At 34.4% G+C, this 18,830-nt stretch overlaps 4 protein-coding genes across 4 annotated transcripts in view; all 4 read left to right on the plus strand.

The window, feature by feature from the left end:
- Positions 1-18,830, plus strand: part of LOC143919146 (uncharacterized) — a 1,208,594-nt gene that overhangs the window by 990,717 nt on the left and 199,047 nt on the right. The gene's annotated exons all lie outside the window — the stretch shown is intronic.
- Positions 2,069-3,802, plus strand: LOC143919013 (uncharacterized). The gene is made up of 2 exons (XM_077441169.1): positions 2,069-2,286; positions 2,367-3,802. Exons 1-2 carry the CDS (start codon positions 2,173-2,175, stop codon positions 3,507-3,509), a joined length of 1,257 nt encoding a protein of 418 aa, XP_077297295.1. The 5' UTR covers positions 2,069-2,172; the 3' UTR covers positions 3,510-3,802.
- On the plus strand, positions 6,466-7,680 carry LOC143919130 (uncharacterized). The gene is made up of 2 exons (XM_077441322.1): positions 6,466-6,636; positions 6,714-7,680. The coding sequence occupies exons 1-2, from the start codon at positions 6,523-6,525 to the stop codon at positions 7,602-7,604; spliced, it is 1,005 nt and encodes a 334-aa protein (XP_077297448.1). The 5' UTR covers positions 6,466-6,522; the 3' UTR covers positions 7,605-7,680.
- On the plus strand, positions 16,151-18,361 carry LOC143919110 (uncharacterized). Its single transcript, XM_077441299.1, has 2 exons — positions 16,151-16,328; positions 16,412-18,361. The coding sequence occupies exons 1-2, from the start codon at positions 16,158-16,160 to the stop codon at positions 17,597-17,599; spliced, it is 1,359 nt and encodes a 452-aa protein (XP_077297425.1). The 5' UTR covers positions 16,151-16,157; the 3' UTR covers positions 17,600-18,361.

The raw sequence follows: 18,830 nt of genomic DNA on the forward strand, positions 1-18,830 counted from the left end.
GGGTTCATACGCCTGGACGTAGTTCGTGGTTTTTATGGGTTCAGTGCGTTCTTCCTTTGTTTCCCAGATACGTGTATAGAAACACGTGTCGACCTTTTGACGAGGCGAGCGTGTGCCATGCGTTAATGACTTTCCTGGATATGTGTCGCAGTGACCTGATGAGATCATTTCAGTTGTACTATATGCCTACACTACAAATAAATAATTTAAAGCTACTATTCGATATTCGATATTCGAATATATTCCAATATATTCGAATATTTGGGATCCCTACTTCGGATGTAAGTTTTGCAGTGTAGGAATCTCGTCACCGCAATCGAAACATCTATTGCGACGGAGAATACATTTCTCACGCTCAACCATTGACGTCATCTTGAGTCGAGAAAATTCCACCCCAAACAACTTCAGTCGACACACAGCAGCAGACCAGTCAACAGGCAGCAGCCACCACGACAGCAGTCGACATCCAGCATCTGACCAGCTACCACTACACTACCCTACAATGGAAGAACGCTTGCAACTCAGCCGGATCCAGAGCAACGACACATTGCAGATCCAGCAGCCATCACGACACCAAGTCAACAGCCAATAGCCGCTTCGAGAAAACTTCCTCAAATATTCTAATACACTTGTACAATATTTAGGCAAACAATAAAACAACTTAAAACAAGCACAACAGTGTTTCGTTAGGCTGGGATACGGTCAACACTTCCTACCCCGCCTACAGTAGTATAGGTGATGAAACGAATGAGACGACTGCCTTGTTGATGCACGTGTTTTTATTATGGCAGCCGAAGGCGGAGTGAGGTAGCAACTTTGAACAAGGGCGAGTTGGTCCCAACTCGCAGGAAGGTGGCCGAACTCGATCATGTCATATAGCGAAACGCCACAGTAGTTTCAATATTGATAGGGGCTATCAATACCAACAGTAATTACTTACAATATTTTCTATATCCCATTTCCATATTGCAACTTGTGGTTGCTATTTGGGATCCCTTTGATCATCCCCACCAACGAAGAACGAACGCACCTGGAAGGATGACTCCTGCGTTGTTGATTCGCCATCTGCGCTCTCAACATGGGAGCCGTTATAAGCGCGTAAAACACGTTTGTCACAACATTTAAAATAATGCTTAATACATTTTTTTATTTAGCGTTTATCGATTTTAATTTACACAAATTTTACTAATACCATATTAGGTTGGGTTCATTTTTTTGGAAATTTCACCTAGATGCGTCCCGGGCCCAGGTGCAATTTTCAAAAAAAAAAAAAAAATACAAATTAAGGTCTGTTCATACCTAGTCAGCACGTACCGACTTCAGCAGGTATCCGGCCGTACGAAAAGTATTCTTTGGTACATTTTGTATGGGTATATTCATACCAACCGTCACGTTTACGCCACGGCAGGCTTACAGCAGTACCCGACATTTCCTGTTCATGCCTTACAGCAACATCCGTCAACGTATCGTTGACGGATGCACATCAAAATGCCTCCGTGCTTTTTTATTGCCTTCTTGAGCTTCTTCTTCCAACAACAACGCGATTATACATAATTTTTCGTTCGATAAACGCCGAAACATTTTTGCTGACTTGTATTCTGACGCGTAGCTACGAATGCACGTGTATGCATTCATATTGCAAGTACTCGACAATACGACGTAAGCAATATTGCGCCGTATCGTCATGGCCTCTAATGTATAAGTAAGCCGATTTTGCCTTGCACTCGGCCAAATTGCTGTAAACGTGACGTGACCAAGACGTGTAGGTAGATATGAATAGAAATGTAATAAAATGACATATTTGAAACGGAGTCATGCAGTGCTGTTAAGTATGAACAGACCTTTATGTGATGGGCGGGAAGTAAGTAAAGAACATGTAAACGAATTTCAAACTATACTTTCTAATACACATACTTTATCGAATATTACGTTTACCTTTCTAAATCTGGACCCTGATTATTTGCATATTCTGTAACCCACACGTCAGTCCTGGTTGCCACTGTCTGCAGCTTTAGCGGAATTGCATATTCTACGAGTGGTTAGTTAACAATTGCCTAGTTGCCTAGTTAAAGTTGGTATAACTAGTACCAAATTTAGACAAAATATGTCACTAAGGAAAAGAGAGGCGAAGCCCTGTCGATCTGATTGTTGTCTGAGTTAAATGCAGGAACGATGGAGTGCAGACTTTGTCTTGGATCAGCTCTAGCTGAGTCTTCCGTATCCATCTTTGGCGATCCTCATCCAGAGCGTCTGGAGCAACGCATTCGGACCTGCTGTCAAATTTATGTCAGTTGCTGGTTACAGGTTACAACTATTATAGACCCAATTGGTTAACTCTTCTTTTGATCCTACTTTTTCACCTGCAGGTTAGAAGAGGCGACGGGTTGCCGGATACGGTGTGTCTTTCGTGTAAGACCAATCTGGAATTGTTAATCAGCTTTCGAAAGGCATGTTTTCGAAGCTACGAAGCATCTCAACTGAGGTTAGATGATTGTTTGAGTAACAAGACTGAAGAAGTTTTGTTGGAAGATGTAATATGGGACGATGAGCCTTCACTACCGTTAATTCACCAAAAGAATTGTGAAATTAACTCAAAGACATTTCCAACTGAATCTAAACATATTTTACATACTAGAGAAAAGCCGTTCAAATGTGACATTTGTTTTAAATCATTTGTTCGAAAAAATGAACTTGTGATACATTTAAGATCTCACACGGGAGAAAAGCCTTACAAATGTGTAATTTGTTTAAAATCATTTATTCAAAAAAGTGGACTTGTGGTACATTTAAGATATCATACGGGGGAAAAGCCTTACAAGTGTGAAATTTGTTTCAAATCATTTATTCGAAAAAGCCAACTTGTGGTACATTTAAGATATCATAAGGGGGAAAAGCCTTACAAGTGTGAAATTTGTTTAAAATCATTCATTCGAAAATCTAACCTTGAGTCACATAAAAACATACACGTTGAGATAAAAGCACACAAATGTGACACTTGTTTAAAATCATTTATTTATAAAAACGCACTTGTGATACATTTAAGATCTCACACAGGGGAAAAGCCTTACAAGTGTGAAATTTGTTTAAAATCATTTATTCAAAAAAGTGGACTTGTGTTGCATTTAAAATATCATACGGGAGAAAAACCTCACAAGTGTGACATTTGTTTAAAATCATATGTTCGTAAAAATGACCTTGTGTTACATTTATCATCTCACACTGGGGAAAAGCCTTACAAGTGTGATATTTGTTTGAAATCATTTATTCGTAGAAATTACCTTGTGTTTCATTTAAGATCTCACACTGGGCAAAAGCCGTACAAGTGTGAAATTTGTTCCAAATCATTTACTAAGAATTCTTCTCTTCTTCGTCATAAAAACAGTCATCCTGGGGAATCTCACACGGTGGAAAAGCCTCACAAGTGTGAAATCTGTTTAAAACCATATGCTCGCAAGTTTGACCTCTTGTCACATGAAAAATTGCATACTTGGATAGACCCACACAAATGAGACACTTAAAATCATTTATTCATAGATATGAACTTGTGGTATATTTAAGATCTCTCATGGAGGAAAAACGGCAGCCCGACCTAAGAACGCCGACATAAGCACACAAAACCAAACCGTAAATTGTCGGCTTTTAATTTTGTAAGAGGGATTCAAACACCAGTATAAATACAGCAACATGCAATTATAATATATTGAAATATTGTACTCGATTTGATTTTATTGTATTCTGTCGATATTTCATATTTAATATTATTAGGGTTGCCAAGTGTTATGGACAAAAAAAGAGAATGTTTAACAAAAAAATGTTTATTTTACAATTTTCTTTATAATTGTGCGGGTTATTATTAAAATGAAATAAGTCATTTGAGGTACCAAAAAAACCATTATTTTACAAGGTAATCGAAAAATTTCACCTGTACAGGAATGATTATATCTATAAGCAGAGCCGTAGCGATGTTTTTTGCGCCCTTGGCAAATATTAGCAAATTTGTGTCACACTCTTAATATTTTTTTATAATATTAAAAGAATTTATTTCATTTAAACAATATGTATATATTTATTGAAATTTATAAATCACACATTTTAAAATAAAATTCGAACAAAAATAGGATTATTTTTTATAATGTACGTGAGAATTTTGCAACAAATACATATCATTATTATAAAAGGAATTTGTGTACTTAAAACACAATTCATTTTAATTTTTACTATTTTATTTAATTTTTTTTATTATTTTAATGTTTGTTTCATATATTTTTTTCTTTATCTAAAACCATAAATCTGTCTAGAGCAGGAACCTATTTCTTTATTAACAACTTGACTATTAATTATTACATATAGAAAAAACTAAAGACGAATTTTCCGTGCTTTAGCGTTTGCAAAGTATTACTTGCATTAATAAAATTTGTATTACTTGCATTAATAAACTTCTTAAACATGACTAATCTTACAGTAAACATTTTATTAAATTTATTTGAATAGCTTTGTCTAAAAAAATCAAATTGAATATTCGTTTGTTTTTTTTGATTAAATAGACTCACGAACAAACAAAAATACGGGTAAAACCACTAATATTAGATATTATTATGTATGTATATGTTATGTGACTACTCTTATTGCTTGAAATTTGTTTTTATTTATGAATTGTATCTATAATATTTATTAATTTATGTATAATTATTATTATTATTATTATTTTATAAATTTTTTGACCATTGTGGCGCATTAGGAATTCCTGTAATGCCGCAATGGTCTGAACTGAAAAATATGTAAATAAAATCATATCTCCATTCTACTATTTCCCTAGTGAGGCTAGTTGAACTTTCAAAAATATCTATAGAAAATGAATTGTGTACAAAAATTGACCAAAATGCATTTTTAAACGAATTCGTATCCATGAATGTTGGAAAAGTAAAAATTCAATATAATTGTATATTTTTACATACCTCCTTTACGTTTCACTTACGATTACAATTCAGGAAAAAGTTTGCCTCTTATCCGATCGTTTTCATACTTTGCCATATTGCTCATTTTGGTCATCAATATAAGTAAATGGATCCTCCGCCATTACGATAGAGATAAAATATCGTTTAAGAAGCGTTTCAAGATCGAAATTTTTTTGTGTGTATTTTAAGTTGAAATTCGTAATTAATTTTACAAGGCTCTTCACTTTGCTTATATGTCTGACAACTTACATAAATATGTACATATATTATATCCTACATTCTTCTGATCGTTTTGAAACTTTGCCATTTTGCGCGGTTTGGTCAACAATAGTGTTAACCTTTGTTTAATTATGTGTATATTTTTATAATATTTTATTACATAATCAGTCAATGTTATAAAAATTACAAATTTTTAGCTATATTTTATTGGTTCAGTCTGTCTGTTGGTATTGTCACATGTCAATCGCTAACGGTATAACCGCTCGCATGAAAATCGAAAATCATGAAAATCGAAAAACGACTAGACAAACTGCCCACATATTGGTCAGCAAATAATTTTTTTTACGAGATTTTTATTATCAATGTATTATTTCATTTATGTAAATAAATTTTAAAAAATAATATGATTTTTATTGTATTTTATAAAATAAATTTTAAATAAGTTTCATTTTTTATCTACGAATAAAAAATTGAATACATACATACATGCATAACAAATTTAAGTCGTTTTTTTTTTTTTTGGAAAAAATTGTATGGGCACCGAGTAGAAAGTTGCATAGGGGCTCCGGGACTCCTAGAGCTGGCACTGCCATAGACCATGTACGGAGTTGTCTGTGGGCGTTGTTGTCTCGGGTCCACGAGTAATTTTCAAAAAAAATTTACCTAACCTTTTGAATGTGTTTATAGAGGTAATTGGACTATTCGTCACATTGGGGTGGTCACAAAGACAATTTTTGCCATGAAAATCGCGAATACACAATATTTGGCACTCAAGTTCTCGTTACTATGATAGTTATCGTTAGTATGATGGACTTTTCGGCTGCCAGATGTTCCGTTATAGAGATTTTAGTGACTTTGTGACGAGTAATTTGTGACCAGTAATCACCGAACTGTTTATAGAATATGGAATTAAGAAAAATTGTGGATATTTAAATTAAAATTGATTATACTTAACAAAATATATTTGTTATTTTAAATATAATATTTTCAAATACAAATAAGAGCATTATTTTGAAATCAGAGATTGGCTTTGCGCCAATCTCTTTATCGAATTTTCGAATATTACGACCGGAATATTACGAATAATTTATCGAATATTACGACCGGAACCTTTCTGAATCTGGGCTCTGATTATTTGCATATTCTGTACCCTCACTCTTCAGCCCTGGTTGTCACTGTATTCAGCTTTTGAGGAATTGCCTGTGCGCAACTTGTCAGTGAGCAGTTGCTCAGTTACCGGAAAGTTAGTATAACTAGTAACAAATTTATACAATAGATGTCACTAAAAAATACTACTGTGAAGTATGATTGATGTGGTTGCTGTCAGATTAACTCTAATGCAGAGACGATGGAGTGCAGGCTTTGTCTTGGATCAGCTCCGGCTGAGTCTTCCGTCTCCATCTTCGGCGATCCTCATCCAGAGCGTCTGGAGCAACGCATTCGAACCTGCTGTCAAATTCAGGTCGGTTGCTGTTTGTAGGTTACAATTATTGTAGACCCAATTGGTTAACTCTTATTCCCACCTTTTCTCATCTACAGGTTAAGAGAGACGATGGGCTGCCAGACGTAGTGTGTCTTTCGTGTAAGACCAATCTGGAATTGTTAATCAGCTTTCGAAAAACTTGTTTACGAAGCTACGAAACGTCTCAACTGAGGTTAGATGATTGTTTGAAGATCAAGACTGAAGAAGTTTTGTTGGAAGATGTGATATGGGACGATGAGACTTCACTGCCGACAATTCACCAAAAAAATTGTGAAATTGATTCAAAGACATCTCCAACTGAATCTGAACTTATTTTACATACTAGAGAAAAGCCGTTCCAATGTATTATTTGTTTTAAATCATTTATTCGAAAAAATGAACTTGTGATACATTTAAGATATCACACGGGAGAAAGGCCTTACAAGTGTGACATTTGTCTAAAATCATTTAGTCAAAATTCTGGCCTCAGGACACATAATAAATTACATACTGGGATAAAACCATACAAATGTGACATTTGTTTAAAATCATTTTCTCAAAAATCTAGCCTCGTATCACATAAAAAATTGCATTCTAGGATACAACCATACAAATGTGACATTTGTTTAAAATCATTTCCTCAAAAATCTGGCCTCGTGTCACATGAAAAATTGCATTCTGGGGTACGTCCATACAAATGTGACATTTGTTTAAAATCATTTACCCAAAAATATTGCCTTGTGTTGCATTCAAGGTCTCACACGGGGGATAAGCCTTACACGTGTGATATTTGTTTAAAATCGTTTATTCGTAGAAATATCCTCGTGCTTCATTTAAGAACTCACACTGGGAAAAAGCCTTACAAGTGTGAAATTTGTTCTAAATCATTTACTCAGAAGTCTTCTCTTCTTCGTCATAAAAATAGCCAACATGGGGAATCTCATGGGGGAAAAGCCTCACAAGTGTGAAATTTGTTTATAACCATATGCCCGAAAATTTGACCTTGTGTCACAAATGAAAAATTGCATACTTTGATAAACCTACACAAATGAGACACTTGCAATCATTTATACATAGATATGAACTTGTGTTAAATACATCTCTCTAAATGATCTCTCACGGGGTAAAAGTGGCAGCTCGACAAAACCAAACTGTAAAATAATGAAAAAATAAGCTTTTTTCGTTTTATTTGATTTCGCAGGACTGCTCGTCGGCAAACATTTTATGGGATTTAACTGTCTGCTTTGGTTTTTAAATTTTTTAAGAGAGTTTTGATCGCCAGTATAGAAACAATTTTAGCACACAAACATTGAAAATATCTTTCTCATACCGATGATGAATTTTTTTTTTAAATTGGTCCAGTTTCGGAGGAGAAAATTGGAGAATACGAAACCTCGATTAAAATAGATATTATCTGGTCGAAGCGCAACTGTCGCATTCACTCAATATATATATATATATATATATATATATATATATATATATATATATATATATATATATATATATATATATATATATTATATATATATATATATATATATATATATATATATATATATATATATATATATATATTGTCGCATTCAATTAATATATACATATATATCGAAGAAATGACAACAAAATTAAGGTTTCGGGTGTACAGCCCTCTTAAAAATGAATTGTTGAATTTGATCATCTTCATTCTCACTCTCAATTTCATCACCTCTGTTGCTGTATTTATCTATACACTGCTAATTTGATGGAAAAGTTTATTTTCTTTTATTTCATTATAAAATACTAAACGTGATACATTTTTGTAATTATATGTATTAGACTACGCTTAGAATACCCGGGTAGTAGAAATTTTCTGCGTGATACATACATATATGACATAAAGATTTAAATAAGAACGCATGCATTATAATTATTTATTTTATTATATATTATTTACTGTGATTTATCAATAAAATTAAATATTAAAAAAAAAATGTTTTCTTTTTTTCATTACCCAGTTGGCAAGTTTAACATATTTAACATAAAATGCCGTAGCGATTTACAGATGGCTCTGGGTGAAAGAAAATAAATGGACGTTAATGGTTTAGAGCAGGCCTGGGCAAACTTTTTGGATGAAGGGCCACATTAGAAATTAAAAATGAGCGGCGGGCCGCAAGTAAAATACTATTTTTAGATATAAATTATTGTAATGGTGCTTACGGACTAAACCAACGATGATTTTGGGCCCACTTTTTAACCAGCAGTAGCGTACAAAATATCGAAATAAAAATTAAATTTTAAAATTGAAATTAAATATCAAAATCAAGCTAAAGAGCGAGATTGAGCTAAAATTAGATCATCGTTGATGTTTTGAATTACAACAATGTTTTGAATTACGACGATACGCATTTAAAACCAGAGAAATATTATAATTTCTCTGCTTACGAGCGAAAAAAAATATTGTTTAAGTCGTCACGAGATGTTACTGTATTTCTAACCGTCGACGATCGATAAAAAAAAACAATTCATAAAAAAACGCGGTGTCGGTTGTCGGTGATTTGTCAAAGGGTTTTTTTTCTTTCGTCGAAATAAAATTAATAATCACACATTATCCGATAAAATTTACCTCTGAAATGATTTAATTAATTGATTTATTTCGACGAGAGAAACAATTGAAGACTAAAAAAATTTCGTTTGATAAACCGACAACGTACCGGGTTGGGACCATCGCTCGGTCACCCATACTAACACATGATATATTCTCAGTAACTGCGCATTACGGGGAAGTAAAAATAATAATTCTTTGATTTTTTTTTCGATCTTAGTGCGTATCTTCGTAAGTCAAAACATCTTCGACAAACAAAAGTCGAGGATTACCTGTATGTGATTGTTGATGATCTAATTTTAGGTCAATCTCGAAAATTTATTTAAATTGGGCATGTTCTGTTTTAACTTTCAATATTTTATTTTAATTTTAATATATTGATTATAATTTTATTTTGATATTTGAATTTAATTTTAATATAATAATAATATTTTTAATTTTGATATTTAATTTCAATTTTTAAATTTAATTTTTATATCGATATTTTGTACGCTACTGGTTTTATCCTGCTGGTTGAAATGTTGGACCAAAATCGTCGTTGGTTTGGTCCGTACGCAGCATAACACGACGTCCCCCCCATCGTCCCATAAGGCAACACTCGCGCCTTATTTCGAGTGGCCACACAGAAAAGCGCGCCATATAAGCGCGCTCGCTTCGAGATTAGCTCTCTCACCCGCCATCCACTGCCGAAGAAAGATCTCTCCTGCGCACGTCTCCACGGGGAGACGGGGCCAAGAGATCCGCCATCTTGCTGAAGAACCGCTGTGAGGTCGAGTGCAGCATCACTCCCTCCCAAGAGTTCCAGCACAACGTCTCCTGTATTCCTCACGCAGTTTCTGGAGAAACGTCAGCCGTGAGAGGACCCGAACACGAGGAAGCAGTTATTAACGAGACGATTTGCAGTCAGGAACCTCCCCGACTATATATAAACTGTATCCCAAGGTTAGTTCACGTTTCCCTATAACCCGACCCTTGGAAGAAGAACGACGTATCCGCCCTCTGGATCTCCCACCGCGAGATTAGATAACGCGCGTAAAACCGTTCGTTACATTATTCATTATCGTGAAAGGAATTAAAACATTTTTTTTAAATTTCATACAATTTTTTTTTAATTAATTGAACGAATGAAACTGTTTTACATCTTTAACAGTTTTTTAATTACAGGAGAAAATTTTGTAGTTCTTAAAAAATGCTTGTAAATTTTCATCTGTGATGCTTGATTGTAAAGAATTTTTATTGATATTCACTGTTGAAAAGTTTTGTTTACATATGTATGTAGGTTGATCAAAAAACCACTAGCATTTTTTGAGCAAAATCTCTTAAGTTTGTCGAATTTTTCCGTAAGGGCGTTCTAATTTTTTTTAAATTTCTTCATGACGGTGTAATTCCATTAAATCAGAATCCCACTGTAAATATATAATCATAATTTATATCTCAGTCAATACGCTATCAATATACATACATATATTGCAATTGCCAAGCCCATCTCAATTTTTCGGAAGTCGCCAAATCTTCATGGAAACTCACCACTTAAATCGTTGATAATTTCACCATATTCTTCAAATTTATTTTCTGGTATGTTCAACAATTCCAATAGCCCTGGCATCATTAACATCACCTTGTTTGAGTTATTATAAAACTCACCAAAGACTTATTTTTGTGTCAATAATTGTGACCCACTTGAAACAAACCACGAATCTACCAATAGGAAAATGTATTGTATTATTAGATTTTTGGTAGATTATTGAAAACTCTTGATGGAACGATTCGAAATATATGTTAGGATTTTTTCCCGTTCGTTCAAAATTCCCATTTTTGCCCATCTTTAGTCGCATAGTGCGGTCTAAAATTTGCACAATAGATGTCACTGAAAAAGTCACAGACATGTTCGTCAGAGTTGGATACGAGAGGATGGAGTGCAGACTTTGTCTTGGACCAGCTCCGGCCGACTCTTCCATCTCCATCTACGGCTATCCTCATCCAGAGCGTCTGGAGCAACGCATTCGGACCTGCTGTCAAATTTATGTCGGTGCTGGTTACAGTTTACAATTGTTGTGGACCCAATTGGTTAACTGTTCTCTTAATTCTACTTTTTCATCTGCAGGTCAAAAGAGGCGACCGGTTGCCGGACACGGTGTGTCTTTCGTGTAAGACCAATCTGGAATTGTTAATCAGCTTTCGAAAGGCTTGTTTTCGAAGCAACGAAACGTCTCAACTGAGGTTAGATGATTTTTTGAAGATCAAGACTGAAGAAGTTTTGTTTGGAAGATGTAATATGGGACGACGAGTCTTCACTACCGTTAATTCATCAAAAGAATTGTGAAATTGATTCAAAAACATTTCCAACTGAATCTAAGCGTATTTTACATACTAGAGAAAAGTCGTTCCAATGTGACATTTGTTTTAAATCATTTGTTCGAAAAAAAGAACTTGTGATACATTTAAGATCTCACACGGGAGAAAAGCCTTACAAGTGTGACATTTGTTTAAAAAGTATTTAATCGAAATTCTGCTCTCTGGTTACATAAAAAATTGCATACTGGGATAAAACCACACAAATGTGAAGTTTGTTTAAAATCATTTTCTCAAAAATCTCTACTCAAAAATCTCTAAAAATGAAAAACTTCATATTGGGATAAAGCCACACAAATGTGACATTTGTTTAAAATCCTTTCTTCATAAATATAGCCTCACGTCACATGAAAAATTGCATACTGGGATAAAACCATACAAATGTGACATATGTTTAAAATCATTTATCCATAATTCTTATCTTGTTCGTCATTTACGATCTCATACGGGGGAAAAGCCTTACAAGTGTGATATTTGTTTAAAATCATTCACCCTTAAATCTTCCCTCCCGAAACATATAAGGTCTCATTCTTATAGTCACACATAGTCTTATGAATTTGAAATATGTACGCATATAATATAATTTTTTGATAAATGTCACTTTGCGTGGCATTTAAATACCCACATCGTACAAGTGTGATATTTGTTTTAAGTCGATTTCTAATCTAAACTACCTCGTAAGTCACTTGAGATCTCTCATTGAAATTCATTTTCTAATCAAGTTTATCTCATGGGTTATAAAAGTTGTCATAAGATGTAATATTGGGAACGTAGAGAATTTTGGTGCTAAAGATAATATCTTACAAAGACATTAATCTTACAATACTGTATCCCTAATTGATTCAATTTGCATGGACATGTAATACGTAATATATATGGCTTTGTCCTCTATTATTTTAATAAAACAAAAATATTTATCGCGTAATATGTTAGGGCAAGCGAGATGGCATATAATCCACCTCACAGAGTACAGCGGTCGGACTACATGCCATCTCGCTTGCCCTAACATATTACGCGATACAACCATATATACAACGAAAGCATTTAAATTGCAATTACCGGTTTAGTTAGTACGTTTAGATTAAAAAAAAATATTGAGATAGAAAACCAATACTTATAAACGTGGTGAAATAAAAAATTTGCCAAATAAATGAAAAATAGCACGGGAAAAAAATCCGTAAAAAAAATATATTTTTGACTTTTAAAATTCGCTAAACAATTAATTAGCAGTATTTTAAAGCAATGAAATATAACAATTAACAGGAAAAATATCTGACTATTGATTCCAATACTCACTTTGAGCGTAACAATCCTAAATTTTGAGTTAAAGACCGCAAAAGCCAAAAAACTGTAAAAATCGCGGAATTTTTTAAACGCTCATATCTCGTAAACGATCACCCACCAACAAAAATCAATATCATATTCGAATTCAGTGGGTCAAACTTAGTAAAGATTGGCTAGTCTCCGCTCTGGTATTTTTTTTTGTTGCTCAGTGTAGTTGAAAAGATATTTCATCCAATTTGAAAATTCTCTTCATTCTCAATATTTTTTGCATCGTATATTTTGCTAAATAAAATTGACTGACTAATTCTCTAGTGCAGCGTCTGGAATGGGCCAAAAAATATTAAAATTGGACACTAAGTGATTGGCAGAATATGATCTTCTCGGATGAGAGTAAATTAAATTTATTCGGGTCCAATTAAATGCGGTGTGTGAGACGCAGAACTGGGGAACGTCTAAGTGACTAATGCTTTTTGCCAACGGTGAAGTATCCTGCAGGATAGATAGCCTGGGGTCGTTCTTTTACTTTTGGGTGGTCCAGTTGGCTTTTATTGACAACGGTAAACGCAGAATTTTACAAAAATATATTAACAATGAACCTGTTCTATCTATTGAAATGCATTGCGCGTATAAAATACAGAGCATTTTCCAGGACGATTCTGCGCCGTGTCATCGCGCTAAATCCGTATGTTTATATTTTTTGAAATACTTTATATCTAAGCAATATTTTAAATGCAAAAATATTGTTCAGATTGAATATTATGATATTTAGGTGAAAGACTTTATTAAAAAAACATGGAATTTTGACGTTGGAGTGACTGGGTAATAGTCCTGACTTAAACCCGATTGAGAAGTTATGGGGCATAATGGGGTTATAAGTGAATAGCAATAAGCCTATTTGTAAATACCAGCTTATATAAACATTAGAAAAAGTTTGGTATGACGACATTACAGGCGATTGTTTAAAAATATTGGTGGAATCGATGCCTCCGAGAATGAGAGAAGTGATATAAAATAAAGGAAGGGTTGCACAATATTAGATTAAGTGTTTGTAATGAGTATTATATATGTAGATATAGTTTAAGTAAAAAAAAATAATAAATAAATAGATTTTATGCCAAAAAACTTTTTTTTCTATAAGACAACAAAATCTTTTAAAAACCCAGTTTTACAAAAACTTGAATAAAATTTTTATTTTACATAATATTAAGGCTCAAATGATATCAAATCATCGAAAATATATTTATGTAACACTTGTCATCCAAAATTGTAGGATAGAAATTATTTAGAGCAAATAACTTTAAAAATACGCATTTTTAAGGTGGACACTTTTTCATTGACCGTTACGGTATATACATACATATTTACGGCTTTGTTCTCTATTATTTTAATAGAACAAAAATGTCAGCAATTTGTATTTTCATTTAATTCCACTTTAATTATATTATACGAACCCTGTCAATGTCGTCACGATCGCCACGTCTAAATTTGGGGTGTCCAATCATATTACAAACCACATGAAAGTGTTATGTCAGTACATCAATTACGTCTCCGCTTAGAGACCATTTATCATTGTGTGCCACATTAACTAGTGTAAGAACGTGCGGGCATGTGCGACGACACAAACGCATAAAGAGGCGAAAATAAATTGGAAACCGACACAAAACGTAAAAAATAGGTAAATGTATGTATGTATGTATGATATGTACATATGTATGTATGCATACTGTATCGTTCATAAAATGAATACGTCAAAGAGTTCACAAACACAGCATCGTATACCAAGCGTTTTTCATGGAAACCCAAACCCCAAGAGCGACCACAAAGGCGACCAATACGACCAAAGAAAACCTTAGCTTTATCTAATGCTCTCCCAATATGACCATTGAATGTAAGCCTGACATCGAGAACAACACCTAAATACGTGTACTCGTTGACAAATTTGATCTTACAGTCTTCGAGTTTGATATTAGGGGCTCTAACAAGAGAACCCTTTAATAGTAAGCACTTGGACTTAGAGGGCGAGAAAGAAAGTTTGTTAATTATGGCCCAATCGTCTAGAAGGTGAAGTGCCGCAGTAGCTCTACATTCCATCTCAACACGGGACTTTGCGTGCGTTAACAACACGATGTCATCAGCATACGCAACCAACCTGCAACCCTCCGGCAAATTGATTGTAAAGAGGTCATTGACGAGAATGTTCCAAAGGATAGGTCCCAAAACGGAGCCCTGTGGACATCCAATAGAGAGATCCCTGAAACCAACCTGTCCTCCGAGTTCGAAAACCAATTTCCTATCCGACAAGTAACTCTGCAGTAAGCATAGTAAATTCGGATGCAGTCCCAGCAGACGCAACTTGATCAATAGCATGGGCCACCAGGCATTATCAAACGCTCCAGCAACGTCCAACAAAACAGCAACTACATACTTGGATGGAGAGTCCGAAGACTCCCTCAAGACACAGCGAATTGCATCAACAGTAGACTTTCCCGATCTAAATCCAAATTGACCACCGGATAAAACAGAGTTATCGTCAAGGAAACTATTGAGCCGACTCGAAATTAACCTCTCTAGGACCTTCCCAAGAATAGGCAACAAACTGATTGGGCGATAAGCCTTAGGGTCACTATCTAGTCTATCAGTATTATGCTTTTTAATGACAAACAATTTTCCAACCTTCCAGCAACTAGGGAAGGTTCCAAATTTAAAACAATTCCTATAAACATTGAGAAGTTCAAAATTACCCACCGACCAAACAACTCTGGCAATATCTCCGCCTATCATATCAACTCCAGGAGCCTTACCCCTAGCCAGGTTATTAAAAATCGCACTAACTTCAACTAAGTTCAGTGACATAAGAAGCAATATTACGTATAAGAATGTGAGCAGGTAGATCATTGTCAAAGCGATCAACAGGGATAAGTGCATTCACAAGATTATTAACCGCTTCACTACTAGATAAAGCAAGGTGACCATCAAGAGGACTACGAACTCCACACATAATAAAAGCGGGGTCCTTAGTGATGGCCTTATACGCTGGTCCCCAAGGTCCCGACCCTGCTTGCGAGCTAACAAAATTCTCCCAAGACTTTTTTTTGGACACCAAAATTTGACGCTTAAAAAGTGCAGAAGCTCTTCTAACCTCGATACCAAGGGGCATTAACAAATCTGGACCAACACCACGACGTTTAGCCGAGCGTAATTTACGTATAGCAAATTTATATGAAAGCGGACTTACTGGCATACGCAACGGGCTAAACGCTGCCAGTGCGGTCTAACCTTTACTGTCAAATTTGTACAATAGATGTCACTAAAAAAGTCACAGACGAGTTCGTCACTGGTCAGAGTTGGATACGAGGAGATGGAGTGCAGACTCTGTCTTGGCCCAGCTCCGGCCGACTCTTCCGTCTCCATCTACGGCGATCCTCATCCAGAGCGTCTGGAGCAACGCATTCGGACCTGCTGTCAAATTCAGGTCGGTTGCTGTTTGTAGGTTACAATTATTGTAGACCCAATTGATTAACTCTTATTCCCACCTTTTCTCATCTACGGGTTAAGAGAGACGATGGGCTGCCAGACGTAGTGTGTCTTTCGTGTAAGACCAATCTGGAATTGTTAATCAGCTTTCGAAAGTCTTGTTTTCGAAGCAACGAAACGTCTCAACTGAGGTTTGATGATTGCTTGAAGATCAAGACTGAAGAAATTTTGTTGGAAGATGTAATATGGGACGATGAGCCTTCAGAACCTACAATTCACCGAAAGAGTAGTGAAATTTGTTCAAAGCCATTTCCCAGTGAATCTGAACTTGTTTTACATAGTAGGGAAAAGCCGTTCAAATGTGACAATTGTTTAAAATCATTTAGTAGTAAATATAATCTTATGATACATTTAAGATCTCACACGGGGGAAAAACGTTATAAGTGTGAAATTTGTTCAAAATCGTTTACTCATCGTTCCTCTCTTGTTTGTCATTTAAGATGTCACACAGCGGAAAAACCTTATGAGTGTGAAATTTGTTTAAAATTATTCAATCGAAATTCTGCTCTCTGGTTTCATAAAAAAATGCATACTGGGATAAAACCACACAAATGTGAAATTTGTTTAAAATCATTTATCCAAAATTCTTATCTTGTTCGTCATTTACGATCTCATACGGGGGAAAAGCCTTACAAGTGTGATATTTGTTTAAAATCATTCGCCCTTAAATCTAGCCTCGCGTCACATGAAAAATTGCATACTGGGATAAAACCACACAAATGTGGCGTCTGTTTAAAATCCTTTCGTAATAAATCTAACCTCACGTCACATGAAAATTTGCATATTGGGATAAAACCACACAAATGTGTCATATGTTCAAAATCATTTGTTTTTAAATCTTGCCTCGTGTCACATGAAAAACTTCATACTGGGATAAAGCCACACAAATGTGACATTTGTTTAAAATCCTTTCTTCATAAATATAGCCTCAAGTCACACGAAAAATTGCATACTGGGATAAAAGCGCAAAAATGTGACATTTGTTTAAAATCCTTTCATCATAAATATAGCCTCGCGTCACATGAAAAATTGCATACTGGGATTAAACCACATAAATGTGACATTTGTATAAAATCTTTTACTCGCATATATGATCTTGTGTTACATTTACGATCTCATACGGGGGAAAAGCCTTACAAGTGTGATATTTGTTTAAAATCATTCACCCATAAGTCTTCCCTCCCGAAACATATAAAGTCTCATTCTTAGTCACATATAGTCTTATGAATGTGAAATATGTACGCATATAATATAATTTTTTGATAAAATCACTGCGTGGCATTTAAATATCCACACTGTACAAGTGTGATATTTGTTTTAAGTCGATTTCTCATCTAAGCTACCTCGTAAGTCACTTGAGATCTCTCATTGACATTCATTTTCTAATCAAATTTATCTCATGGGTTATAAAAGTTGTCATAAGATGTAATATTGGGAACGTAGAGAATTTTGGTGCTAAAGATAATGTCTTACAAAGACATTAATCTTACAATACTGTATCCCTAATTGATTCAATTTGCATGGACATGTAATACACGGACAATGACAAGCTTTTTCAATGACAATGACAAAAATTTTTTACGTTTCTAATAGTTATATCTAAAAGATATTTCATCCAATTTGAAAGTTCTCTTCATTCTCAATATGTTTTGCATTTTTCCAAATAAAATTGACTGACTAATTCTCTAGTGAAATAAATTTTTGCCATATATGAAGGTGATTATTTAATTTTGTTTGTATAATTAAATTTAGTTATTTCAATTTCAATACATATGTATATTGTAGTGGAATTTACAGAATGTGTTTTTATATACAACTTTTTTATTTCATTAGTTTAGAAATATGTACTGTATAATTCGTGTTATCGTATCAGTTTTTTATATTGTATTTTTTATATAGTGTGTATATTTGGTCATATATACATATTTACGGCTTTGTTCTCTATTATTTTAATAAAACAAAAAAGTCGACAATTTGTATTTTCATTTAATTCCACTTTAATTATATTATACATATTATGTACAGTGCCGGTTTTAAGGGGGGCTGAGTCAAGCGATCGAACGATGCGCCAAAGGCGCTTTACAATTTAAAATTAGAGTGCCAAAGGCCCGAAATTTTTTTAAATTAGAATGCCAAAGGCGTCTCTACTTTCTAAGCCCAAACATTTGTACTCAGCAACTTCTATTCATTGGGTGAAGGCGCATTCCCTTTTGAATTATAATTCTATTATGCTTATCAAAAAAATTAGTTTGACATTTCAACGACGCTGCAAAATCTTCTGTAACATCGCAAACTTTTTTGCGGTATTCTTCAAAGATTGTTTACACTACTTTCAGCTTCAATATATCGCTGGAAGATTCTACCCGATCACGTTAATTATATTCCTTAAATAATTCCTTATTATCTGAGACACAATGGGAAGCGAAAATAGCTAGAATCA

Source organism: Arctopsyche grandis, chromosome 11, assembly GCF_051622035.1.
Source record: "Arctopsyche grandis isolate Sample6627 chromosome 11, ASM5162203v2, whole genome shotgun sequence".
Classification (NCBI taxonomy): domain Eukaryota; kingdom Metazoa; phylum Arthropoda; class Insecta; order Trichoptera; family Hydropsychidae; genus Arctopsyche; species Arctopsyche grandis.

Bases quoted from the DNA above. Each gene is read 5' to 3' on its own strand.
- LOC143919013 (XM_077441169.1), top strand. From the start codon at position 2,173: ATGGAGTGCAGACTTTGTCTTGGATCAGCTCTAGCTGAGTCTTCCGTA. The intron at 2,287-2,366 runs GTCAGTTGCTGG...TTTCACCTGCAG, and splicing joins GGACCTGCTGTCAAATTTAT to GTTAGAAGAGGCGACGGGTT.
- LOC143919130 (XM_077441322.1), top strand. From the start codon at position 6,523: ATGGAGTGCAGGCTTTGTCTTGGATCAGCTCCGGCTGAGTCTTCCGTC. The intron at 6,637-6,713 runs GTCGGTTGCTGT...TCTCATCTACAG, and splicing joins GAACCTGCTGTCAAATTCAG to GTTAAGAGAGACGATGGGCT.
- LOC143919110 (XM_077441299.1), top strand. From the start codon at position 16,158: ATGTCACTAAAAAAGTCACAGACGAGTTCGTCACTGGTCAGAGTTGGA. The intron at 16,329-16,411 runs GTCGGTTGCTGT...CTACGGGTTAAG, and splicing joins GGACCTGCTGTCAAATTCAG to AGAGACGATGGGCTGCCAGA.